The sequence below is a fragment of the Lepidothrix coronata genome, unplaced genomic scaffold (assembly GCF_001604755.1).
Source record: "Lepidothrix coronata isolate B3197 unplaced genomic scaffold, Lepidothrix_coronata-1.0 Scaffold29, whole genome shotgun sequence".
Lineage (NCBI taxonomy): Eukaryota > Metazoa > Chordata > Aves > Passeriformes > Pipridae > Lepidothrix > Lepidothrix coronata.
In genome coordinates, this window is record NW_016690209.1 from 610312 (window position 1) to 638228 (window position 27917).

Here is a 27917-nt window from a genome sequence, read left to right on the forward strand (position 1 = left end):
ACAGGGGAGCTGTTCTGGGGCTAAAATCAGGGCACAACAGAGCAGCTGCAGGCTTTTCAGCTAAATATTTGCCAGGAAATAAAGATTTGGGTGAACTTAACCCCACTGTAAAGTCCTGTCAAACTTGTGTAATTGATTTCATTGGAAATTGAAGTTTGAAAAATTAAGATGCCTTATTTTAGATTATAAAAAATAGATTTCATTCCAGAAGGATGTTTTATCTTGGAATTTATGCATTTGTTGTTTAATACAAATTGAAAAAAATCTTTCAATTAAAAAAAAAAGCGTTCGGAGGGTTGAATAACATTTACTGAATCTTATTTTTCCATACATACAGACAATTCAGAGCATTTTTTTTCCTTTGGGCAGTAAACAAAGAAACTGGCTCTTAATCCAGTGAGCTGCTGGATGCTTTTTACTCTGTCTGATGCCAAACATCTCTGACGACTGAGTTCTGTATTCCCTTGGTTACTTTTTAATTACATTGCAATAAAATTGCAAGCAATCTAATTTTGCCAGACGAAGCCCAGGGACTCTGAGGAAGGTGATGGGGGTCCAGCTATTTCACACACTAATTACACTCACACGGGCCCTGCAGTACTGTGCTATTTTTATTCATTCATGAAAAAAAAAACTCCCTCTCTCATCTAGATCTGAGTGACTGCTATTTCATTCTCAAAAATAGTCAATGCAGTCTTCATTTCCCAAAAAACAGCTGCCCTCTTCTGTTTCCAGGGAATATTACCACCTTTCAAAATCCTAATGGTTGTGCTGTTGAAATCAAAATAAAATATCATCACTCTGCCTGCCTCAAAACAACAACCCAATCTCAATAAAGCACTGCCACCTTTCTTAAAGCCTCTGAAAAGGGGGCAATATTAAATAAGAGCTTGAAATATGGGTGTAAGGAGGGAATTGTTTGGGATTTCTGAAAGTGTGTCTGCAGTGCCATCAGGAGGTGTGATCACAGCATAGGAAGGCTGGACTGAGCTGAGGCCAAGCTGGCTGGGTTAGGGAGTACAACCATCAGGACAGACGGACACTGGTGCATGAATGTGGGGACAGGCATCCCACTCACATCTTTCCAGGGACTACAGCATCTTGATGGCTACAGGCACCTGTAAGAGCCCCAACAAAGTGTGGCCACCTCTGCAATCACCCCTCCAGTTGCAGCCAGAACTTCAGAGCCCTAACCCTGCTGAGATCTGATGGGAATTATGCATCCGGGAGGCTCAAACACATGGAAACGTGTAGTCTTCTAAGGGGCTACGAGGCTTTTGTAATTTTTTTCTCTTGACTTTTTTTGGTAGTCAGTTAGAAAACCACGGCTTGAATCTGCAGATGTGAGGCTGGTCAGTGCTGCCCAAGCAGCACATCACAGCCCACAGCAAAGCTGCTGGACCTGCAGGGAGGTGGCAAAAATGGAGCCTGGGAAGGTGGATACCAACTAATATGAGTTATTTTTGAGTTCTGAATTACCGTGACCCATTTCCTCCAAAACTTGCCTCAGTTCTCTATTGTTCTCAATTTTCCAGCCATTCCTCCAAAGAATAAAGATTAAACACTTGTTAGAGCATTTCAGGAAGGTGACTCGTCATCTCACACTATCACTGCTCACTTGTCTCCTCTACCCCATAAAATGCAACATAAAAATGCCTGAGCTGCCCTAGTAAAAAAGGATCAAGCATTTGATCACTGCATTTACATGGACATTCACCACAATCAGATTTGCCACTCTTGTATTACACCTTGAATCTTATTTATTTCCTTGAAACAGTAATGAACCCAGTCACCCCACACTTGCTCTTTCTCCAGAGGGATAGAAAAAATTCTCCTGAGACAGAAAAACATCACAGCTTCACTAAGGTCCCACTGAAAAAAAAAGCAGTGGCTCAAACAGGTGAAGATGGAGCAAACAGCTGCTCCCCATTCTCCGCTCCTAAGGAAGGCTGGGCATGAGAATGTTGCAAATGTGCAAATCTTTGCCAAGTAATATAGCCTGCCTGGAATTAGGGCACCTGGTTTTGTACATGTGCTCCAAATGAACTAGATTGTCCCCCAAAATACTACATTTCATCACCAGTTAACCTTCATAGCAAGAAATTCCACTGCAGTTGGCTATTTGGGTTTAGAAAGGTAATAACATAAAGGTAGAAAAAAGAGGAGTGAATCTAGGTGGCTGTACCTCTCCTTAGCTCTGGGCTGACACAGCCCTGGCCTCTCACAGCTCCTGTTTTGTTTTTCCTTCTATGGACTTTCCATGTGCACCCCTTGACTTTCAACACTTCCCTGCATTCTCAGAAAGAGATTTCCGTGCTTTGAGGGTGTAAAAGTTAAACTTTTGAAAGAGCCTCAAACCACACAAAACAGATAAAGAGCTAACACTCATTTAGCCCTTCAAAGGCTTAATTTCTGCAAGGTGACAGTTTGCTTTGGTCATATTACAAGTTCAGGGAAGCAAAAAGCTAGAGACATGATTATTCCACAGGGCTGTTGTTGGAACCAGCTGTATTGGGTTAAAGGCAGCACTTCCAACACAGATAAGTAGTTTCTAATAAACAGAAATTGGAAAAGCCTCCAGCATCGAAACAATATTAAAGATTGGATCCTTCTGGGAAAGACATGTGATATTTGTCTGAAAAAATTGCTGCCAGCCATCCGACACTATAATTGTAGAACATTAAGTTTCATCCCAAATGCCAAACATTAAGTGATGCTCCTGTATGATGTGACACAGCTTCACTTCCTTCTGGAGGAAATCTAGATCATCAGCAGCAGCACTTGCTGAGCACAGAGTGACCTCAGCCAGTCTCCAGGAAGACATTCAAATATTTGCAATTTGACTGTGGCACTGCAGTGTTGAGATGATGGGTTTCTGTGTGGAACATACAGCTTGGGACTGGGAGCAACAGGAGACTGTTGTCTTTAATTTTGGTGTAGGTAGTTAGGTAATCCCAGCTCTGTTTAGGGAACTGCCCTGGATATTTCTAGCCAGGCTCAAAGGCTACAACTGCAGTGGCACAATTACATGCTGATGACCCTCCCTGTAGGGTTAAATTTTGTGAAATACTAACTCACTTGGGGGGGGTTAAGGCTAGTTTTCAAAGATAGCTTGCAATCAGATTTACAAAAAATGCTACAGCAATTTAAAATGTCTGCTGAGATTTATGAAAACACCCAAGCAGATTAAGGTGACAAATGTTTTTAAATGTTGCTCATAACCTATGCCAGTCTCATGTCTGAGGGTTGGCAGGATCACCCAGGGGAACTTCAAATTTTCTGTCTCTTTGTTTCCATTCCTGTTTCTTCCACCGATTATTACTTTCCCTTCTGGGAGGTGTACATTATATTCTCTTTTAAGTATGACAACCTATGATCCAGACCAAAGGTGTATCTTTGGGTCCTGATACTTTAGGGACGCATGCTCTGATTTGGAAAATCTGTGCTGTATTCACTGTGGGAATATTATGTTGTGTGCCAATGACAATAAATGCTGGCTGGCATTTTATAACCTCAAAGCTCTCATGAACCATTGCAGGGAGCTTGGCTGCTCATCCATTTACCATGCAGTTTTTTAAGTGGGCAGCCTGACAGTAGCAATAACACAGCTTCACTTTCTCCTAACAGCTTTAGGACATCGTTTCTTAAATCAAGACAAAGCCTTTGAAGTTAGTCAGTGGAGAAGGCAATGCTGGCTTTGTTACCTCAGTCAAAAATGCAAGTTGAAAATATGCTTGCTAATTGCCAGGACTGATGCCATATAATTAGCATATATAGTCTGTACCCAAATTAAGAACTCCTCCCTTGGAAGCCTATTATGCCCTAATATACAGCCAGCATATGCAGGCACATAGCTGTGCTCTGCCCCACCTTTGCACTTCTCAGCAGCTGTGAGGAGCTGTGTGAAAATCAATGCTAATCTAGATTAACAAGGTGTCTGCAGAAATCTGTCCCACATGTTAGACACTGGGCAATGCATGAAAGGACTCCAGGCTGATGCAACTGTCTGTCAAGAAACCTGTTAAGAGAAGAGATGCCATTCCATGCACCCACATCCCCCCTGAACTGCCAATGCCTCTCTTTGTGCTCTGTTCACCCGCAGCCTCCAACGCTTCCTTCAAAGCTTTGGGTATGTGGCTACATCTTACATTTTAATAATGGTCATTCTTCTGTGCTGACACTAGGCTAACACACAGCCCACCCCAAGGACAAGGGCTTAACCCAGCCTGCTGCATTTTGCCTGTGTGGGAAGGGAGTGCAGGGGAAGGCTCAGCCTGCTTGGCGGTGCGGAACGATCCCTGAGCCTCCTGCATCCTGCCTCTTGTCTGGAACTGCAGGAGATCAGCCTCGAGGGAAGGCTAATACAAACGGTCAGCAGCACAGCCCGGATTTAATCAGACATTATTTCAAGGGTATAATTGCAACAAGGCAGCTGAACATCCAGAGTGTGTCCTGGGACCGTGGGATCAGCAAAAGACAGACCAGTAGTATCCACTGCTGCCTCCCACTTCTATCTCCTCAGTTTTGTGTGCCTGGGGTCACCACAACCTTGAAACATCTCTTATTTTTATTTATATTCTTCTTCTGTTATCACTTTTCTTTGTACTTTTCAACAACATCCATTAGAAATTACTTGAGGGTTGCATAATAAAAATCTGCGCTTCACACAAGTAAACAGACTTTTAAATCAAAGTGGTTAAACAAACATTATAAAAGGCGTCCTATTAATTACACTTCTCTGACTGTGTGACAAGGTAAACCAAAGATAGACTAGTCAGAAACAGATTCTCAAAGACATAGTCCCTGAGAGCAGTCACAAGAGGAGACAACTTCTGAGAAGTATCCAGCTCTTGTGCCTGGGTACCAGACAGACCAGCAACCCATAATCCCACCTACATAAATAAATGCAATATCCTCAAGACAAATAGCATTGTTCCTCTGTCTGAATTCAGACCAGCTAATCCAAACATGCTCTGATTATCACTATTCCATGAGCAGCAGGTGCTCACCAGCTTTTACAAACATAAGATACTTGTCCAAGGCTCCCAGGTATTGGGTAGTTTGGCCATTTCCTAATTAAGCCCAACATACTGCTGAGATGCTGCAAAATGTTAGAGGTAGTTGCAGTAAGGAGCTACTGGAAAATGATCTCTCATAATTACTGGACAATACCAAGGAAGAAAAGTGCTTGAAGGGACATGCAAGCACAAACATGGCAGGTCAGAGAAGAGAGGAATGAATCCCTCAAGGCTACTGAGACCACAGCCAGCCCTGCCTTGCACAGGATCCTCCCTCTTTGCAGAAACAATCCCCCCCCATACAAGTTCACACAGAGCAAAAGGAGCTATTGTCATAAATGATATCTCAACCCCCAAACTCTCTTGTCAGCTGCAAACAGGGATTTTTGCCATCATGGTGTTGTTTTTACAAGTCCCTTAATTCTGAAGTATTCTTTCCAGACTCCGCAAAATATCAGGTGTTAATCCCTATGTCATTATCTCTTCTGGTCCACAGGGATTTATTTGGCCATTTGATTTTCCAGAGTTTTTTTCATACCTACATTTCAACTTTCGTGTTTTTCACACTATTGGTCTTGTTGCATTTAGTTAAGTACATAGTCTGGCTTCTTCAGATAAATACTGAATTCCTGCACAGAATTCCACAGACACATCAAATGCAGCATATTTTACTTATCATGCAACTGTGTTCATCTCTTCTTATAACCCTACACCTTGTTCCTTCCCTCACAGTACCTTTTTTGTACCTTGATACTAAGAAGCAAGCCTTAGATTAATACTTTTTTAACATCTTTATATGTACTGCAAACACCTGCCACATTCCGTAGTCTCAGATAATACACTGTGGATAATCTTCCTATCTCTCTTTACACTCATGTAATTCCACTGACTTTAAACAGCTCTGCTCCTGTTTCACACAGGTAGAGAGGTGAGGGAAGCCCAGTGGAATAAGGCCAGTTGAGAGTGTGTCATTTACTGAAGGATAGGCCAATGAATCCTCGGTATTATCTGTTACAGCAGCTCATTACTATTCCCAAACAGAGAAGCAGCATTCAATCCAAACACTCTAGCAGAACTAGAAGTAGGAATAAAGAGAATTTATGTGAAGGGGACATAAATGAATACAGAAGAGCCTCCAAACCTGTGCTTTGCAAACCTGCACCCTTTACAATCCTCCTAAAAGCTGCTGTTTTTCTACCTCTCCACCAAGGTTTAATGGCAGAGCAATATTGGAAGATCTCTCTGCCAGGATTCATTATTTAAACCACATGCTAAAGTCCATTTCCTAATGCATTATAAAGCCGCTATATAAACAATGAAAGGCCAACTGTTATTAATCAAATTGGTTTTAAAATCCAGTCATTTTCATCATCCTGTGAACAGGGAGGCTAGATGGAGATGAGGCAGGATCAGCAGCCTGGTATTTAAAGGCCTTGAGTTCAATCTTCCTTTTCAGCCACAGACTTTCTGGGCAAATCTCTTTTTTTTTTTCTCCCCAAACTTTACTTCCTCAGCTGTAGCATGTTGCAAGATAACTAAGTGAGATCCTTAGATACCAGGGTAATTGCTGAAGCAGACACAGGGCTATTTATGCTTTGAAATCCTACATTTAGTCTTTAAGATTTTCATCTCTTTTTTGCAGTATTTTCTTTGCTGACTAACTTAACAAATGCCTGTGACTCTGAATTAGGGTGCCCATGTATCTCTGTGTGTCACTAGGGTTTTTGGCTGTACCAAATTGCCATGGAATTGATATAAAACACAATTACCACATGTAAGTATTAAAAAGGCAGTGCTTCAACACATGATAATGGGGACATTCTGCTCTGTAGAGGTTTGCTCCTCTCTGCTTCCTGGGATGATCGAACACGGCACAGCCTGGAAGGGCATAAGACAGTGAAGGGCTGGGGTCAGATTTAACATTAAACTGCACTTACAAGTTTTTATGACTCTATTTACCATAAATGAGAATACATAAAGCCTCTTGCTTTGTTAGCACAGAAGTCACCTAAGCACTGAGGCAGCTCTCATCCCAAATGGTAAATCAGGATAATTCCACCAGTGTCAGTATTCTCTGTAATGGTCTGATGCCCTGAATAACAGAGGACAGGGGAGTGCAGGGACACATCCCTGTTCACAGCTGCTCATACACCCAGAGCTGTGCCTCAACAGCAGTCACACATCCCAAATATCAGGTGTGCCACCAGGACACTGCCCTTGAGGTCAAGAGGTCACTGCACCAACAGCATGGCTGCAGCACCAAGGAAGGGCAACACATTTCTCTTACCTGAGCTGAACTCAAAACCACCAGATTTTCTCTGCTTCCGAGGCTCCAGTTCAGAATGTCCTTTTTGTTTGGAAAGTCATCTATGCTGCATAAGCATATGCTCTTTTGGAGCCCTCAAGTAATGAAAGAGGGAGAGAGCACACTGGTAAAAAAAAAAAATGTGCAAATATAAGTATCGGGCTCAGCTTGTCCCCACATTTTCACAGTTAGAGTTGAAAGTCAGTCCGTGGTTCAGCCTGGGGCTATTGCAGAGCTTGTGATGTCTTCTCAAGGGGAAAGCAAACGGAAACAGAGCCTTTCCTGTACCTTCTGGCTCCCATCCTGCCAGATGCTGAGCACTCCCAACCCCTCCTGAAGCCAGACAGCTCTCAGCTGGCTTTCGGTAACAGCTGAAAGTAAATGACCCTCCTCCACAGCAACAAATTCCATCCCGAACTATACTCCTTTATCAGCGTGTTAAAACATATTCATGTAGTTGCACTCGATGCTAGGCTGAAATCAACTCAGTCATGCATAGTCCAGCCGTGAGCAGTAGCAATACCAAACACAAGGCTGTACAATAGTAAGAGCAAGATGATTTATTATATAATGAAGAAGAAAAAAAAAATCATTTTAATCAAGTATTCCCTCACAAGGGTCAGTACAATATAAAGAAAATACGGAAAAATGTACAAAACAACAAAACAACCTGACAAGAAGGCTCCAGATGAAACATGCACTTGCAAATGGTGTTGCTGTACAGATGCAGAAGGAAATTAAATCAAGTAATTTTTCCCCTGCAAAACACAGACTGATTTTATTTTTTAAAATCCACAGTCCTGCCCTTACCTGCAGATATTTCAGGTAAAAAGACACAGTTATATTTGTGATACGTTTTTAAAAGGAGAGATCCTAGAACTACTGTTTGACTACATTAATTTCAAAGTGGATTTTATTTTCCCTTCCAACTTTATGCAGGTGGCAAAGAAGCCAGCCTAGCTCAAAATAAGAGAAGCTTAGCCACTAACTTCAAAGAAACCGTATTTCTCCATTTTCTGTTATCCTTTGGCAACTGTGGCATTTGTTTTTCCATAACTAGCAGCAGATGTCCATCTCATCCAGAGCATCCTTGTACACGTGGTTGTAAAATTTTTTTTAAAAAGCACAAAACAAAAAACACATAAAAGAGAAAACATCAGCAGTATGAAATTCCTGAAGGTTTTCAAGGCTTGCTCCTACTCAACTAAAGTCAACATACTTGAAACTATTTTAAAGGGAGCAAAACCAAATCCTTAAAGAACCAGCTACTCAGTCCTCAAAAAGCAAAACCTTGAGAGTGTTGTAATCCAAGCAGAGGAGTAAAAGACAAATTTTAGCAATGTACCTTGCCTGGCCCTGGCCAACATAGTATCTTTGGCTCAGGTATTTCATTTACTCCTGACCCGGGCAAGATTCCCAGTGGTTACAGTGAGAGCATCATTTAAGTAATGTAGCAAAAGGACATCATGCATTAATAAGCTAAAATATGAATTCATGCTTATGGCAATAGCTTTCCCTTCTAATGCCCTATAATGGGCATCCAGGAAAGGAAAAAAGACAAGCAGCTTTACAGAAAAAAATCTGCATTTTGTTACACTGATGACCATCCTAAGCAACTCCACAGAAGTTTTCATTGTTCTTTTCAATGTACATGAAGAAAGCAAAAGTCAAAAATAGACCAGTGTTAGGCAAGATTTTAACACATTTACTCATTAGTGCAGAATGCAAAATGACAGCTAATGCTTAATACAAACAAAACAGTATCACTTTCATACTCCTCACAAATTCATGGATTCCACATGGTTTACTTCCTTGCCTTAAAAGAAATGCTTAAATGAAGCATGAACTTAATGTCTCTAAAAATATTATTCCAAGTTAGTAAAGGAACCATTCGAGGAAAAAGAAATTAGAAATGAACATTTAGTAACAAGTTGCAAGGAAATCCCCATTTTGTTTAGCATAAAAAGAAACAAAGTTCCACTGGTTGGATTTGGTTCAGGGGTTTTTTTGGGTTTGGGGTGGGTTTTCCTGTATAGGTTTGGTGGGGGTTTTTTGCATCAAGGGAAAGAAAACAATACTTATATGGGAGAAAAACATTTTCACAAATATAATAAATAACTGCTCCAATCCAAAAGCAAAGTGCGATGTAGAATTTTCCTACTTAAACAAAAACAACCTACCAGCATAATGCCTTAAATATTAACAAATCAATTAGTGGTCAGTACAGTAAAATAAATATGAACACATTGATTTACATTTTGTTTCTAGCAGCAAAGGTCATTAACCTACTGGCCAATGTGACAGCATCACAGAAGTCCTGTTTCTTGGGTTTGGTACTTTGTTTAACATGAGAAAAAGATTAATTGTGTCTGCAAAATGGTACTTCAGCTGTACAGTGCTCTCCCCAGCCCATCTATGTCAAAGAGGCTTTGCCCAGGATGTGTTTTCAATCTGTGTTTTGAACACTAATTTGAGAACAGCTTTCACAAAAAGAAACAAAATCAGGACCCACTCAGTTTCTCCTACCAACAAGGGCGAGTTTGGATTGTCCTGAACCCTAATAACAACAGTGAGGGGGGGTGTTTTCTCTTTGCAGTCAACAACTCCCTATGCTGAAGGGAGAGTGGGAAGATCACAACCTGTGTAGCAACGCTGAAGAGGGAGAAGGAAGCCTCGGTCACTTGTAGGAAGAACCAAGACAGAGCACTGGGGCAAAGTGCATCCCAGCTGCTTCTCCCGGCAAGACATCTTTCCTCCTACACAGGAAACCTGTCCTGCTCTTGTCACTTGAGTCCCACTGTCTGCTTTATACCTGCTATGTAACCCACTACTTTGATATTCCCAGGATGAGCACACTGTTGTGATCCCTTTAACAAAACAAAGCAGACTCTGTTCAGGGCAGACTGAAGCCATACCTCAAAACCAGACTAAGCCCCATGCAGAGAGGAACCTGCAAGAACAGCCCCTTGCACCTCCCTCATACACCCTCCCAAAAGCACCAGCAAACACCAGCTGGAGCAAACCAAGTTCTGACACCTCCAGCAGTCACTGGAAATGCCAAACGAGGAGCAGATGGCTGGGCTGGAAGCAGAAGCAGCAACCAAAGCTAAGTGGTGAACAGCTGACTTTTGGGACACATGAAAGCAAGTGAAAATGTCTCTTCATCCCAAGTAATAAAGCCATGCAGCACCAGTACCTACAGCTCCTATTTCACAAAGTGGTGCTTTTCTGCTACTAACTGCAGCCTGTGGAAAATGCCACGCTTTAACTTACAGCCAAAGAGATGTTTAATCATAATGCAGGGATCACTCTGGTGGAGCACATCGTGGTGAGGCTCATCTAACTCCCTCTGTCCCTCTGCACAGTGGGGTCACACTGGCAAACCAAGGGACAGAGCCTGAAGAGAAAATCAGAGCCCTCTTGTGACTGCAAACGAGGAGGGTGAAAGGCTGATGAGAGATTTTGGCAAGAGGAATGTTCTTCAAGGCTACACAGAGGGTGAGGCAGGGGCAGGAAAGCACAGAAGAAACAGACTTACAGGCTGTCAGAACTGCTCAGTGAGTGCTTTACAACCTGGGCACCTGTCCCCCTACCTCCTAACGTGCTCCAGTGCACAAACCCCATTTAACTGACTTTTGCACAAAGGAGGAGAGGGAATCCCACTCATGAGGACATCCATTGCTCGGCCTGTATCTGAAGAGCAAGGATTGGCATGGAATGATCTAGGGGGTTGGTTTTGGCTGGTGTGCAAGAGCTCACCTTGCCTGGATTTAGGAAGGCTGCATTAAGGTTGTATGGCTGCCTGATGCTCAGGTAGCTAAAGAAAACAGTACTCAGCTTCTGAGGAGCAGCCAAGTGCAACAAATCATTTGAAGGTGGACTAGAAAGATGAATAAAAACTATCTGGATTTTTTTGTTAGTTTACTCATTTTTCATTTTTTAAGGCAAGCAGAAAGTCCTTCTGGAATGCAAGAGGCAGGATCAGAATGGCAAAAAAAAAAAAAAAGGAGGTGGGGGAGTTACTTTAAACATTATGCACCAGGTACAAGTTATTCCTGGTAAAATGTTACTGAAACCAATGGAGCTGCATTTAATTCAGTGCACTGCCTGAAGAGAGGTGAGACATGAGCCACAATGCTTCCTGGACCCTCTCTCTGCACCTGCCACTGAAGTCAGTGAAGCTACACCAAGGCACAGCTGCAGCAGCACAGTGGGGAATCAGGTCCAACAAAGGCCACCTACATGCTGCACTTGCCACTGGAGCCAGTGTTTTAAAAAAACCGAACTGGATTCCATTCACAGCTCCTCACATCTATCTAAACAAGCAGAAGAATAAATGCCCTACTTCTGCTCTTCATCCCTTTTCTACTTTTGCTAAGGAATATCAAAACAAACACCCACCCTTTGAGTTTGTCTACACCTAAAAAGTTGCTTAACAAGTTTCATGAATACTTCTGTGTGAACCAAAAAGCTGTTACTCAAACAATCATCACCTCTGACATCTAAATCCTACCTAACTTTGGATTTTTGATGGTCCCTAAAACAGCAAGGTCACATCAAGGAATGGAATTAAAACCCATCCTGAGATGGAAAAAGAAAGAGGGGGGAACAAAATCATCCAGTATTGGTAGCTCTAGTTCAAATGAGCATTTCAGCTTTGCTCTATAACACCTATTGGGCTTTATCCAGGGAATGGCATGGAAGTGGGATACACCAATATCTGCTACCCATGGTCCAGGCAGCCCTGCTCTCCCAGAGCAAGAGCTGCAGGCCAGAAACGAACACTTGCTCTCTTCTACATCACTATGCAAAGACATTACAGCTGACAGTTCCTTCCAATCTATTCTCAACCCTACTCAGTCTAAGGCAGAATCAGAGCAAAGCACATCTCACCTGAGCAGGTTTGCTTTCCAATTCACTTAATTAACCACTGAGATCCCCAGAGACTCTCTTCAGGGAGATGAGCTACACCCATGGTGCATTAAGGTGTCCAGGCAACAACATTGAGAATCTTTTTTCACTGCTAACTGGTAGAAGAGAGTATTTCTGAATGGGGCTAATCAGCTGAAATCAATGTCAGATGTTCAGAACGAAATCTGCATTGCAGAGGAAGCAGTAAGAGGCAAGACCCTCCAAGGAGTAGAGGTATGCACAGCCTTTCTACAAGGATGTGGAAAGAACCTATTCTGGGCTGTAATGGGGGCCAGAAGCAGCAATGTGCGGACAAGTACACCACCTAATTCACACATTCACAGGCCCTACTCCTGCCCCTCTTTTACAAGCTGCCCAGAGATTCAGTCTGCTGTAGGGAGGCATTCTGGAGCACTGCTCTGTGGTGTGCAAAGAGGGGAGCAGGCTTTGCACATGGTCTACCCATGTGGTTGAACCACAGAAGTTCCCAGCACTTCTTGGGCTTTGCATATTCATGCAGAAGGCTGAGGAGAAGACCAAGTCCTCCCCGCCACTCAACACAACGAAGAGCCTTAGGTAATTAGCAAACAAACATCAAAAAACACTTCATGTCCTGCACAGCGTCATCCTGCCGACTATGATAGAAAAAAAATCTAACCATACCATTAAGTTTGCAGGTGTTACATGTATAGCTCGAGAGCATACTCCTATCAAATGGAGCACAAAGCAGGGCATGTGGCAAACAGCAGGCGAGAGACAAGCTGCTCTAGTTGCAAACTACGACCGGGGGTGGCGGTTCATTGTACATAGCCCAGGTTCTCCATCTCGTTCCTGTACCGCTGCTCGGACACTTTGCTTTTATGCTGTTTGCTCTCCAAGTGCTGCCTGAACTCCATCTCCTCGCTGGCGCCGGCGTTGCACATGGAGCAGTAGAACTGGCCACTGGGCGTGACACACATGGCCAGGTCACGAGGAATCCTCTGGCGTGAGCGGGGGTTGAAGTAGGGACCTGAGGAGTCAACGGAAAAGCCTCTTTTATCTGTCAGAAATAAAAGCTTGAGGCGGCACAGTGAAAATTTCTAAGCCCACTGAATGACTAAAAAGCAGACAGAGATTTGCTTCTCTAACTGTGTAGAGTCTGAATCTTATGTTCCCACAACTTCTCCACTGATATCCAGATTTACTGGGGTGCAGCACACAGGGCAGCAGCACTTGACAGAATTTTATAAAGTAGTAGAGTGGGCTTAGTGCCCTAGTCTTACTGCAAATCCATAGGCCTTTGAAAATTAGGAGTCTTACAATTTAAGTAATGAATCAGTTCTTATTTTTCCTTAACCATCCAATTCCAGAACTAGAACAAGCTAGATTGTTCTAGCTTGATTAGAATAAGCTGCCTCAGTTTAAAAGTCACAAAATTATATTGAACAGGACTTTAAAAGTTTTATCTTTTCCACATGACACTGGTTAGAATGACATGATTAAACCAAGCTTCACTGGGAATCAGGGTTTCAGTTAACGTGTGCACATAAAACAACTTAAAATGAAAAAGAGAAATAGATGCTGTGCTCTTTAAATCATAGTAAAGAGGCAAAGTTAGTGTCTAACACCTGAGGAAGGACTCTACGCTAGAACAGATGGTCTTAGAGGGAGGCTAACATGCTCTCTCATTCTGGTCATGGGAGTGCAAGTACAGGTTGATGTGCCACAGTAGGAGTCAAAGCACCTGGCCACCTGCCAAGAAAATAAAGCAGGAAAATTGTCACCACTTAGAGCAGCCTTAGAGATAGGCAGATGGTAAATTAAGTTACAAACTGAGAAACAGAACTAACAAGCAGGCTGACAAAACAAAGCAACTTTAGCAGCTGGGAAAAAAAACATGCATTCATGAAGGATCAGCAGAGCTTGGACCAGCTCCTTTCACAACCTGTCTCTGATAAAACAGACCTCAGAAACAGAACACAAACAAGTCTGTTTATTATTTGTTACTATTCCAACTATAGAACAGATGCAAGCTCCAAGTTACCTGTGTTGTTCTGAACTGTATACATATTTCTTCTGTTCTGCATCATCTTATATTCACTCCCTTCTTTCCTTGCCCTTCGCTTGCCCAGCTCTGACGCATCCCTGAAGATTAAACAAATATGAGCAGCTGCAATTCAGAGCTTTCTGAGGAAAAGACTGCCAGAGACACTGCCACATGCTTTCAGCCTGAGCATGAAGTTGAACAATACCTACGAGAATGAGTTATTCTGTGCTTCTGCAAGGCGCAGCCTTTTGGCGTGATTTTTCCCTTGGTAGTGAGCCTGTGCCACGGCTGGAGAGCTAAACGAGGCGTCACAGAGCTTGCAGTAATCATTCTCTGTAGCCAAGATCACTCGGCCACCTGGCTTACTGGATCCCATCTAGCAGCAAAGGGAGAGACAGCATGTGAAACACAGGAAGGTTAAACTGTTGGAATATTTCAAGCACAGGGACTGAGACCGGTATCGTCTTCATCAGACAGCAAGAGAGCTGGAATTAAAGCATGTGGATTAGGACATTCTCGAGTTCTCTCTGAAGTGTTCTTACAAGAACTTCATTTTTCCTGCCTCAGCCTCCAGGACAAGCTGCCAATTCGTAGAGATCTGGGCAAATCTTTGGCCTCAGATGGATAGGAAAACAATCTGAACAAACACCCTGTACCTCTGCAGTAGCCATAGAGACTTGTTTACATCACAGCAGCGATTTAACTCCTCTACTTCTGACTGCTGGGAGCTGATGAATAGTGACTTTCACACTGGAGGAGACCCAGTGCTCTCTATTTACAGTGGACCTAATCTCTCCACAGTATCCTGTCTTTACACAGCTCCCTGACCACAGCAAGAAGAAAAAAACCAATAGCAAAGCTGCCAAACCTCTGATCCTTACCCTTCAAGTAGGAGGATCCAGATTTCAAAGGATAGACGCAGCCTCACATGAGTAGCTCCTGCCATATGAAGGACACCTTGCATGTTGAGTCAGACCAACACACTGATTGGGGCAGCAACTGCATCTCCTCAGCATGTAACATCCAGGGAAGAGTGTTTTGTAAACAGTGCAGCAGCAGTGATTCACTCAGCCATGTCACTGCGGCACTTGACAAGTCGACTTTCTTTCACATCTCTTTTGATACTGCTCAAGCTTATAGACACTGTCTATTCTGACTTCTGTCTTACGACGTGAATCCTCACGTGGCCACAGAGTGGTATTTTTATTGCCATGAACCATCTTCTCCATCAAAGAAAGCACCATCAGATACTATGGAAGGTATAGCAGCCAAGTCCCAGTATTCTGGACTGGACCCCACTGATCCCAGTGCAGATCTGTGAGCTGCAAAGCCAATTTACACAGGGCTGAGTCTCCCTCTGGCGGCTCCAGCAGCGTCTGGAACAATCTGCCACTTTGCAAATGCTCTTTGCTTCCCTACAGACAGAGGCTTATGCTTTGGGAAGTGACAGGCACAGCCTCAAACCCCGCGGCCCAGCTGTGCTTCCCTGCACAGTCACATGCAAAAGCCAGGTTAGCTGCCACATCCCATGACAATCCCAAGGGACGAATTCTAGAAGAAAGAAAAAATCATCTCTTTTGCCTCTAGTGTGCCCAAAACAGAATTAATCTGAATCACTGAGGGAACAATCCATTCACTCTACACACAGGAATGAGCACTTAGAAAGGAACAACAAAAGAGGAATTAGCTAACAGCCCTGGGCAATGGGTGTAGGAGCACCAAAGCACTTTTTCCATGTAGGCTTCCCCCACACAACAGAGGGATGACTGTGCAGAGCAGATGCCACACCCTCACATCCAAACCCAGTTCCAACAACGCTGTTTTATACCTGCCTTTAAACAACCATAATCAGCAGCACATCAGACTTACCTAGGAATCAAAGTATTTGCCAGGCAGAAATAGAACATTTGAAGTCCAATATTGTGCTGCAAGAGCAGATCAATATCTGCATCTTCAAAGGAAAGCAAACAGCTCACAACAGGCCACTTCCACCATCCTGTGCCATCACAAGGAAAATTCCCTCCCAGTTCCTGCAGTAATCCTCAAAGTCTGAGATCTAGTTATCCTTACTGGGGGTTAGGTGACAAGTGAGCAGTGTGATCTCAGTCCCCTTCCCATGCCTTACCTGGGTGGGAAGGGAGACAACCTGAGGTGGGGCAGGCTCAACTGCATTACTCATCCTGGCAGGTGCCGGACAGCTGTTGGCAGCATAGTAATTTCGGAGTTTCTTACTGTGGTTTTTACCCTGGAAAGAGAACTCAGATTAACCACTGTCCTAACAATAGTATCTTACACTGAATGAAAAATGATACAGAAACCAAAATGAGAAAGTGGCCATGAAGATGGCAGCTCAGGTCACTCAGAAAATAACAGCTCTGAACTTGAGAGATGCTGGCATCCCTCCCTTTCTCCAAAATGCCCATCACCTAGCATGACTCGGCCTCCTCTTCAACTGATTTTCTCAGTAAGGTTACAATTAGTTTCTCAATATGTTTCCATTTCACTTAAAACCACTATTCTGTATTTTAAACATGAAACATTAACTGCTTTGCAAGTTTTTGGATAAGCCTGAACACACACACACACACACTCTTCTTCAGGAGATTGCAAACATGAGTTAAAACATGAGATTGAATGTAAAAAAACCCCCATTTCATATTTTATTTTCCCTTGGAAAACATGTATCATAGTTCTTTGTGTTTCTTGGTGTTCTGGAAACCTGGTAGAGCTATATGAGAATATGTATATGCACTGTGGATGCACAGTAAGGTATAAATGCAAGTTTGTAGTACAAATGCACACCTGTAACCTCATGGCAGAAATCAGACATTGTGAGTGTAACACTAATTCAACCTACCCCCAAACTAACAGGATACCACTTTTTCAGGGCCACCTGCAAATCTGAGATCTGTGTGTGGTATCCTGAGGATATGGAGAACCCTCTTTTGATTCATGGGTGGATAAGTCACTATTTCCACATCTCACACAAATACAGCACTAGGCAGAGAGGGTGCTAGTAAAATAGGGTACTGCAAGGCTGACATATTCGACCTCTCAGCAAGAAGCATATGCAGAGTTCCTACCCCATTTCAGGCAGCTCAACCAGATCAGCTCAAACAAAATGAATTTGGTCTGAGCTGCCCCAGCTGATGAGAGCATTTGCATAAATGGCCCCCCCAGATCAGTGGTGTGTGTAGCCTCAGAAAGCAGACAGTGATAAACACAAGGCAGCAGCCCCTCTCCTAATGGCACACCCGGATCCAGCAGAAAAAAAATCTGTCCAGGCCTCACAAAATCATGTTTGGAATCAAGTTCAATGTTATTGAATGTAGAGGTGAAATATAAGTCTCATAAAACAAAGGGAAAATCACAAGTGTCTGGTTTTTCACCCAAGCCATCTTGGTACCACTTCTCTGTCCCTGTGGATAAAGTTTTTGCAAAAAACTTCAGTGATGATACCTTAAATGAAAGCACTGCAGCATGTCTGGACAACCAACAAATCCAAGCAGGGTGAGGATATGTCTAAAGAGCAGTTTCAGTCCATTAGATGATGCAAAGGTAGCTCCAGATAAGCCAACTCAAATGCTGCTGATGATGTGCACCCACCCCAAGGCAGCACTCAAAACCCCCTCGAGAAGCTGAGTTAGTCCTTGTGCATTAGCCCACACTTCCCTCTGTGCTGCCACAGCAACGCTGCTGGCAGTGCTCACACTGGCACAGGATTGTCTACACAAGCTGCAGATGCAGCAGAGCCCCAAAAGCTGTGCCTCCTGCTGCTCTCCTTACCTGGTAATGAGCCTGGGCTTGCTGGGCCGAATTCAGGGTGACATTGCAAAGCTTACAGCACAGGGGCTTACATAGTTCCTCCAGCATAGGGTCCTGCTCCACCACCTTTGCAAGTTCTTCTTCTTGTGCGTGATGGAAGGAAGGCCCCAGTCCGAGAGACTTTGGTGGGGACAGTGGTGAGCTGGCTCTTGGCCTTGTAGCCACTGACATAGGAAGAGATGAAGGCTTCTCAGGATGAGGAAGAAGTGTTGATTGCTGTAGAAGAATCATTGGCCAGGAAGACTGTGGGCATGCTACTTCTGAAGGAGGAGGAGGGAGTTGTCTTCAGACCTAGACCAGAGAGACACAGATGCTGAAACAAGCAGCGCTAACAGGAACACTGACAATCCAGAGGCAACTTCTGTAACCACTGCCTCTACCTTGTGCCTTTTCACAACACCAAGCAGGGTAAGGTTAGTTTATAACCCTTTAATCCACAACCGGGGACAGATCAAAAGATATTGTGTAAGAAGTGGATCCCATGGCACCCTCCTAGACAGGTGGGAGATTCCTGACCACCCACAGTACCTAACTGACAGCACACACCCCCACTGCTCCATGACCACAAGAAGTGGTGACATTAAACAAGCACAGCACATAAAGCTGTGTTAATGGGAAGGACACCACCACTAGCCACATCCTCTTTTGGGAGCCTAAGGACAAACTCACACTACAAGACCTAAACAAATATTACAGTGTATTACTGCCATGATGACTTATAAAGAATCAAAATAGTTTGAAGCAGGCTTATTGTACATAGGTAGATAGAAAACACATAAACACATCTATCCCTCAAATACTCACAAAGACTTTCCAGAGGAGAGATACTCTACACGTAACTTTTCTCCAGTAACAAAAGAGAAAGAGTAGGAATCACCTGGAGCACATCTTGTACACAGTCAGCTCCCAAGGGCTCTCTTGAATGACCCTGAGCTATTTCTCACATTTCCTTTACTACCTACAACCAGTGTAGCATTTAAAGCTGCATCTTCTGCTACAAAATGGAGAACTTATCTCGTATTAACCTTTATTCAATTATTTCTCAGTTAATTCAAGTTATTAGAACTAGCCCTACATTTCCAACAAGAGGTTCTGAGAGATTTATTTAATTAATGTTTATAATTAAATAAAGCCCGGACGAACATCCCTATAATAATGCAGAACACTCACATTATGAATCAAGGCACAGTTACTTTTGTTAATGTCTTATTAGCTTCTTATCATAACAAATCCTGTTCACTGCCACACTGGGATCAAGAGCAGCATTATCTTGGCCTTTGTAGATCACTTCCAGCTAGGGCTGCATTGGCAGCAACCGTGTTTATCCTATGGGCTTTGTTCATTTGTTTAAGCAAATAATGAGACCCATCTGCATTTTAAACCAACACTTCTGGAAAATTAGTCACTTTTGAAAACAGAGTTCGAATTCAAAGGCATTTAGGAACCTGGAGAAGCAAATAGCATTTATCGGAGTTAACTTCCGGGATTTTCGATCTGCTAAAATTAGCTGGACACAAATACCTTCTACACTAAAGCTATAGAAAATCCCAGTTGATACCTGCAATTTTAGGTACTGTATTATCTTTGAAAGTCTTCCCAGAGAGATCCATGTTCTATTAGGAAAAATAAAAGATCACAATAAAAAAAGATCAGTGGGACTAAAGCACTCAAGTGACAAAAACATTTCTGAAATGTTTACCTCAAACCCAGACTTACACTGATACAAGACTAGGGGCAGTTCAGTTATTATTAGTAACTACAGGTAAGGAAAAAATTAAAAATAATAAATAGTAATAATAATTTAAAAAAAAGAGCAGCATGCACTGCCTTGGGGACAAGGTTTTAAGACAGTAATAGAGCCAGCACGAGTTTTCCTGTTTAGAATAGTCCTTTATCACCAAGGCTCTGTGAAATTCCAGGTTAACTATAACTAACATGATGTAACCATAAAAAACAAATCAAAACCTATATAATGAAAAATAGCTGGAATCCACCACAAAGAAGGAAGAAGGCACAAAGGAATTGTGTGATGCAAATAATCCATCAGCAGTGTAAATTCTGGAGTGTTACCTAACTTCTCTCCCACTTTCAGCATATATGTTCCTTGTTAAACCGAACAGAAGAAACTTTTTTATCTTTAGTTTCCTCAACTAGTACTCTGTAGACTAATTAATTTCAGTGGGACTACAGATGGACCGAGTTCATATTCATGATGGTTAAATATATCATAACACAGGCCTATCAAGGCAGTTTAGATCAACTGTGCAAGCAGGTAAGCATGCCAGCTAATTTCAGAGTTCTATTACACCAGTATAATGGGCCTCTTACCTTAAAATGGGAGTAAAGTATAGCCAAATACTTTATAGAACAACATAAAGAGATGTACAGTAAATGGCAATCGAGATTCATCTACTTAATTTTGCATGAGCGTTTCTTGCATCATGTCTTCTTGCAGCTGTCACAAATGGGATTTGTCATATACAAGACAGGACTCAGTGCTTACAGGGTCTGTACCCACAGGAGAAAGGATGTAATGTAATATTCTTAGAAAATCTTTAAGGTCATTTACTGTTCCTTAAAGTAAGCAGTAGTCTGAAGATAAAATTAAGGCTGCATGGACAATTTCAATATTAGAACTTCTTGATTTGGCATATGCGACTATCTTCTGACAGCGCTCTTTCATCACTGAAATTGCTCAAATTATGTTGATTTCCTTCTTACTGATATTTTAAAAAAAAAATCACTCAAATTCAGCTTAATTACATGTCCCTTTAATCCTCCCTCCACTGTTGGTTATTACAGATACTCTGTCCAGGGGAAGGTAAAAGAACACTTTTAATGCCTCCTTTCCCTTCACATAAGAAGCTGCAAAATCTTTACACTAGGACACAGTAAAGGAACGAGAAATGTCCATCACCAAGGACTCCTAACGGCACAGCCCAAAGCAGGGTAAGGACCTGCAGTTCTCCAGGGTGAGCTGAGCAGACATTCTGCCTCAAGATAACACCTCTCAGAGCTCAGCCATGCCTTCTCCAACACACTGCATGGGCTGGAATATGCTTCCATTCCATGCCAGTTGTCCTTGGGTGGAGGCAAGGGCACACAGCCTGTCTCCCTCCTCTCAGGTTGGGGCATCCCAAGGGCAGCACTGAAGAAGGAGACCCAGACTTCATGCCTCGAGTACTACAGCCTGGTAGTGCCCAGGCACTGCTGGTGGCACAGAAATGGGGAGCAACCTCTGACAACAGCACAGTACTGGGAAACAAGCTGGTCTGGCCTCAAATCTGAGCACCATTTGATGGGGAAGGCACAATGTGACCTTCCTTGGCCGTAGGTGTAAACCAAATAGAGAAATCTGTGTTCCCACCAGAATTAGTTTCTAAATGCAGTTGAGGCAACTAACAACAGTGATGAAATCTACAGAAATGATGAACAAGCTGTGAGTTTCACTGTTTTATTTTCAAAACAAGGAAGTGTTTCTTCTCAAAGAAAACAAAACATGGACATCACTTAACGTAATTGTGCCAGAAAGTTTCCTCTGGCCACGGACTGGGCCTGCAGACCTTCATCCTGAAAGGCAGGTTGTTTTATAATGCTGCAGGAATTGAAGACAGCACCAAACAAACACGCATCATGCACAGCTCTACCTTAAGGTACACTGATGCGTGCCCTCATCTACTGATCTACTGATGAGGGCACACGTTCAGTAACCCAGAACCATCTCTTACGTCAATGGGGTATCAGAAACCACGGTGTAAATCCCGACTCCTAGCAGACATCCCTGCCAAGCCGCTTGCCTTGCAGTCTGGGGGGACGGAGAACGTGGAAAAAACAAGCCCGGGCATCGACCGCCTCGGAACAACCGCGACCCGAGCGGGAGCTCCCGGCACCGCCGCACCGCTCTGGAAGCGCAGAGCCCAGACCGGCAGCGCGGGGAGGCGGGGACGGGCACCCGCATCCCCGGGGGGCTCCGGCACCGCCACCCCCCCGGCAGCGAACCGACCGCACGGGCAGCTCCGGCCCCGCAGAACCCGCGCCCCGCACCCCCCGCACCTACCGCGGGCCAGGCCCCGCGCTGCCCTCGGTGCGGCTGCCCCCGGAGCAGGGCCGGGGCCGGCGGGCTCCGAGCCGGCAGCTGCGGGAAGTGACGGCGGCCAAGGGGCGGGACGGGGCGGGACGGGCGAGGCGGGGCCGGCCCGGCTCGGAACAGCCTCCCAGAAACACACACTTGATGGCATTACGAGCTGCAACGCCGTCGGAAAGTTGCTCCGAATATTCTGCAGTGCTCAGCTGTGGTACTGCACAAGGTCATTTTATTTACTTATTTATTTATTTATTTATTTTAGATCCTGTTTTTCGCAGCAGGAATTACAATTAGCCTGATTTGCATACATAAACATCTTCAGCTTATTCACGCCGCTCGCAGCCAAAGTGAGTAATAATTTCCCCTCGAGCCACCCAAAGGCCTCACCCGTACAGTCGGGCCACCCTGTTTCAAAAGCATATGGAGTTTCTGTTGGTTTTTCTCCCCTTTTTGTTGGAACAGGAAAGTGCTGAGAAGTCACTACAAGCTGAAACCATCGCCCAGACTTTCCATCAGCCATCAGCCAACCCACCCGGGAATCCATCAGTTAGGTGCACTCATTGTCACTAATTTTTGTTAGATCTTAAAGCATACCATTTCTCAGATTCATAGAACCATAGGATCACAGAAGATTTGGGTTGGACTTCCACTAGACCAGGTCACTCCAAGCCCCATCCAGCCTGGCCTTGAACACTTCCAGGGATGGGGCATCCCAGCTTCTCTGGGCAACCTGTGCCAGGGCCTCACCACTCTCACAGTAAAGAATTCCTTTCTAATATCTAATCTAAACATCCCCTCTTTCAGTTTTAAGCCAGTACCCCTAGTCCTACCACTCCAAGCCCTGGTAAAATGTCCCTCTCCAGCTATATTGTAGGCTCCCTTCAGAACATGGAAGAGAATTCACCCATACCCTCACCGTGTTCACACCTGGCTCCAAAAGTTGCTTATGCCATCTCTTGATGAAAGGATAAATATCCCTTGAAAACAGAGCGATTAACCAAGATGCCTTGATGATTAATCACTCAGGTTATCCCTCTCTCTCCTTCCTGTCACCACCTCAATACCATCCTCACTTGTTGCGTCTTGTTGGCTCTCACCAAGGTGCCCCAGCCCCGAAAACCTAAACCGGCTGGGAGTGCGTATTTTAAATGATACAGATTTCTCTTCCATTTCCAGTTTGTACGGGCATCCACTCGGCAGGCCGCTCTGACAATACCAGACTCACGTACAGCGACTCGATCCCAGTGGCAGCTCAGATTATAAAAGAAAATTGGCGATCCAACTGGGAGAAGGGTCAGGGCTGGGTCAGACCCGCTCTGATGACCGCGGGCACGGGGGTGTTTAGGACCTTATGGCAAGAAATGGGGACAGCGCGGGGCAGGACGACCCCGCGGGTCCCCTCGGTCCCCTCCGCACCCACCGCCGCGATCGTCCGGGTCCGGCGGCCCCTCCAGCCCGGCGGGCTCCGCGCCCGCCTCCCCCCGCCGCGGTTCCCGTTCCGGCGGGCGGTGCCTTCCCCATCCGGGGTCAGCCCCGCTCCCTTCCTGTTATTCCCGTGCGGGAGGCGGCGGCTCTCGGGGAGCGGCTGCCGGAGCCGCTGCCGCCCGCGCCCGGGGCACAGGCACGGCCCGAGGGGAGCGGGGCGGCCGGAGCGGCGGCGAGCGCTGCGGGCGCTGCCCGGCGGGGCGGCGGCTCCGGGCCGGGCCGGGGCGGCGAGGCCGCGGCTCTGAGGTGAGTGAGAGAGAGTGAGGCGGGGTCGGTGCGGGGCCGAGGGGCTCCGGCAGGAGCAGGGGCAGCACGACCCACGGGGCTCGGGGCGCTGCGCTCAGCCCGGAGAGCTCCTCCGGCACATCCCGGGCTCCGGGTGCTCCCAGGGACGCGACCTGGGAGAGGAGGAATAGCGGGTTGTTGTTTTCCAGTGTGGGTCCCTCCACCCCTGAAACAGAGCTGTTTTTATCCATGTGTTCGGCAGTTCTTGGGATGGGCTCTGTGTGGGCTCACGGTGGTTAATGGGAGCAGAGCCTCTCCCGATGGGTGTGTGTGTGTGGATCCTGGCATACAACCTCCTGCTCCCAGATGCACTCGGCTGACAGAGCCGGTGTCTCATCTGTGCTACCTGTAAAACCTTATTTCGTGCTGTCCCGAGATCTGCTTTTACTGATGTTGTATATAAAACTGCTCTTTCTTACCAGTGCTTTTGTGTTTTGTAGTAGACTGAGTATTGGCAAAACTTTGGCCAAACTAGTACAAACTGCCTGGTTGTTTTCCTTTGGGGCTTTCATGGCTGTTTTCGGTATTCCTGAAGTTATTAAGGAATCAGGCCAATTACTTCTGTTGCTGTTATGGATATGTCTATAATTTTTTTTTCTATAATTCTTTTGATTGAACAGAGGTTCCTTTATAAACACTGCCCATTCAGAACAAGCAGGAAGAAAGTATATGTTTATAAGTAAATGGTAGGGACTATGAAGCTTTTCTTTGTTTAATTCTGCAGCAAACATGTAAAGAAGTGCTAAACTGGATTCTGAATCTGGATTTTCTAGAACTTAATAGACGGAAACTATTCTGTTCTGTGAGTTATTTGTGCCCTCACATCCCTGCTTTGAGCTATAGCAGACATTCAAATTTATGACACTGGATAAAGTTAGGATCTTTCCCATCGTGATCTGAATCATTCTTTAGTCTCTCTCACCTCACAGTTAATTTATAGAGATGTTCTCATACTTGTTGCTTCCGTGCTGTAATTCTATAATGCAATGTAATAATCAAAGTCCAGTTCTTCGGTGTAAACTTCTTTACTTCCTAGGAATATTCCAGTACTCAGGGTGATGGGATTTAATGGTTTGTCTGCAATGAGGAACTGACTGGATAAGCTGTTCTAAAATAAAGCCCCATGGGAACTTAAAGCTTCCCAGTAAATAGCTTTATTCTCAAACAATGGCATTGGCCAATTTTTCCAAATTGGTTACTTATTTGGAAGCATGCTTTAGCCAGTGTAGACAAACCACACATCAGCCAAGCTCATAGTGTTCACAGAGGAATTTATGAAACCACACAATTCCTTATGGGTTCCATGAAACATTCGGCTTTTTCATTAAGGCAGTAAATATGGCAACTTCAGAGCTGCAGTTGTAACTTGACTGTTGCAGATGCCCTGCATTTCCTTAGGTGTTAGCTTGGTGCCATTCTTAGCAACCTGGAGACAGAGTTCTGTGTTTTTTTTCAGAGCAGGCAAACAAATCAGCCTACAAATCCATGCTAAAGTGTTTTAATTGTTTGGCTGCTTCAAACTGTTGTTCTGAGTTAATAGCAAGTTTGTTCTGTTTCTTGTTGCAGTTTACTGCATGAATGATGGCAGTGAGATGGGTTTTTTGGGGTTTACTTCTTTTTTTTTGTGTGGTCTTTCTAGAGTATTCTTTGGGAAAGGTGGTGTAGCTGAGCTGTTTACAAAGCAATTGTGCTTTATTGGAAGTCATAAAGTAGTTCAATACTTAGTTAACTGTTTCTCTGATAATCAGGCCATTCCTGCTTTCTGGGAGCAAATGGGGGATAGTTTTTCCAGGATAACTCACTTTTTAAAAGTTGCTGAAGGCTTTACAATATGAATTTGTGCAACCAGCAAGGGTTTAATGCTGTACCATCACAAGACAAAGTATATCACAAGAGGTTTCTAGTTATAACACCTTTAAAAGGTGTTATCACATAAGGAGTGGACTTCCTGATCACAGTTGTTCCCTGGATTGTAGTGTGGGGTGTGTTTTTTAATGCCTTGCTCACATGTAATTCAACTTGGAACAACCTTGATGATCATCATCATTTTAACTCAAAAAGAAATTAAAGTTATCTATAAATTGCCCAACAACAAGCCTAAGGCTGACATTCAGTCTGCAAAAAAACTGCTTTTGCGCATAAAAAGTCAACTCATTATGCAGTTTTTGAGACTTCTGGTGGAGATTCTCTGTGTACCAGGAATACTCTGAACATCTTGCTATTATCAGTCACTTCCAGATAGAAAACTGTTCACATTGCTTTTCTCTGCCTGCTTCAGGGGAAAGGAAATTGGGATGATGATACATTAATTCCAAATCATGCAATAAATACTAGCATCTCTAGACTGGTATCACGTAGGTTTGCTTTGCTTAGTTGAGTACATTAATGAAGGTTAACAAATGTAGTTAATAGGACATTTGAGAAATGTTGTATTAGAGTGAGGGGAAGTTAAGATTTATTTTTTTTTTACTTTGATACTGATGCAGAAACTGATTTTTTTATATTTATAACTGGACAAGAATAATACTGTGAAACTAGTCTTTCCAGTTTAGTCTTAAAATACCTTTACAAAACTAAGTTTTGTCTTATTACTTACTGGTTTGTAATTACTAAAAAATGTGTGAGATCTGGTAAATCCTCCCTGTTGAGGAAAAGTGGGCAATATGTGCATTTTTTGTGTATGTGATGGAGTTGGATGGGGAGCATTAGGGAAAGAATAAGAGTTTGCAATTTGGGTAACTGAAGAACAGACTGGCTTCTGTGTTAGCTAAGGTTTGGGGCTTTTGTAGCTTTTCATGCATTACATTCCATGCTTGTGGGAGTTTTGTATCATCCTTTTAAAAAGGCAGACATCCAGCTGCTCCAAGTGGATGATGCCTGTCTGAAATTGTAACTATGACTAGAGGAGGCCACAAAAATATTTATGCTAAAACTGGATGGGAATTTTCTTTTGCTCTTTAAAGTTGATTGTGTCATAGCAAAGAATTCTGTTACAAGTGTCTCTTTGTAGTATCCTAATCCAAATGGGAGCGCTGGAGAGAGAAAATAGATTTGTTTCTCTCTGTATTTAATTGTACAACAAATGTATGTGAATTGTTTTGAGTGCACGGTTGGTCATGATAACCTCCAGAGGTTCCTCCCAACTGAATTTGTTCTATAGATCTATTTCTGAATGGTTAATGAAGTGTTAAATGAACCAGAAATAATATTCTGTGTATTAACTGGTGGGGTTTTTTTATCTCTTTGCAGTACTGGTATAGTATTAACTTTAACAAAATCAAAACAAACAAACAAAAAACCCAACACAAAACCAAGCCCGGCGGGGAGGGGGGGTAAAGAGAATTAAACTGTTTTAGAAAAGGAAAAAAAGGCATTTTTATAAATCCAGCATGTTAACTTGTGGTCAAATGGAAATGCAGCAGGCTGAGTGCAGTTTATGTAATTCTGGATCTGACTTCTCAGTCTAAGCAATACTTAATGGTTTTGCAGCACATATGTTCTTTTATATAGCATGTATTTACACTTGAATTCTAGAAAAGCATTTTTCTAGTTAATTCTGGGCACGGATTTTGTGAAAGGCAGTCTAAGAAGCCCATGTGTTTCAAACAGGAAATGTGAGTAGACATCATCGCTTGTTCTCTGTTAAGAGCGTTCTTAAAGCCACCAAAGCGGGGAATAAAAGCACTTGGTCAATTATGCCTGCTAAGGAAACTCCCTGGGAACGTTTATAGTCTGTCTTTGAAAAACTGTGCTCACGTATCTGAGCTCTAGAAATGTAAAAATTAAATTGTAAGAGGCCAGCTTACCTTTGTCACGTCGAAGGGGAGAAATGATGGAGCGCTGGTGAAGCTCTTGTCCCTCTGGCATGTTGCTGACTTGCAGCAACAGAAGTGACTTCTTCAGTCTGGTTTAAGTACAAACAGTTGGGTCAAACATAGAACTTAAGGTTCAGTGATCTCTGGTTTCATGCCCCATTGC

At 43.8% G+C, this 27917-nt stretch overlaps 2 protein-coding genes across 5 annotated transcripts in view; one reads left to right on the forward strand and one right to left on the reverse strand.

The window, feature by feature from the left end:
- Nucleotides 1-7858: 7858 nt before the first annotated feature.
- On the reverse strand, nt 7859-27841 carry ZMAT3 (zinc finger matrin-type 3). Of its 4 annotated transcripts, XR_001874037.1 has the most exons (7): nt 27746-27841; nt 18047-18376; nt 16386-16505; nt 14470-14636; nt 14258-14358; nt 13842-13965; nt 13152-13243 (listed from the first exon to the last, which is right to left on the reverse strand). XR_001874037.1 is itself a non-coding variant. In XM_017810678.1 (6 exons), the coding sequence occupies exons 2-6, from the start codon at nt 18314-18316 to the stop codon at nt 13032-13034; spliced, it is 870 nt and encodes a 289-aa protein (XP_017666167.1). In that variant the 5' UTR covers nt 18317-18376; nt 27746-27841; the 3' UTR covers nt 7859-13031. The 4 variants fall into 4 exon arrangements, 3 of the variants coding, with proteins under 3 accessions (XP_017666167.1, XP_017666170.1, XP_017666169.1); XM_017810678.1 differs by lacking the exon at nt 13842-13965 and having other exon boundaries at nt 7859-13243; XM_017810681.1 differs by lacking the exons at nt 13842-13965; nt 27746-27841 and adding an exon at nt 23399-23580 and having other exon boundaries at nt 7859-13243.
- PIK3CA (phosphatidylinositol-4,5-bisphosphate 3-kinase catalytic subunit alpha) overlaps nt 23870-27917 on the forward strand; it is a 34976-nt gene continuing 30928 nt past the window's right edge. The window contains exon 1 of the mRNA XM_017810675.1: nt 23870-23900. The gene's annotated coding sequence lies outside the window, so the exon portion shown is untranslated. The remainder of the gene's footprint in view (nt 23901-27917) is intronic.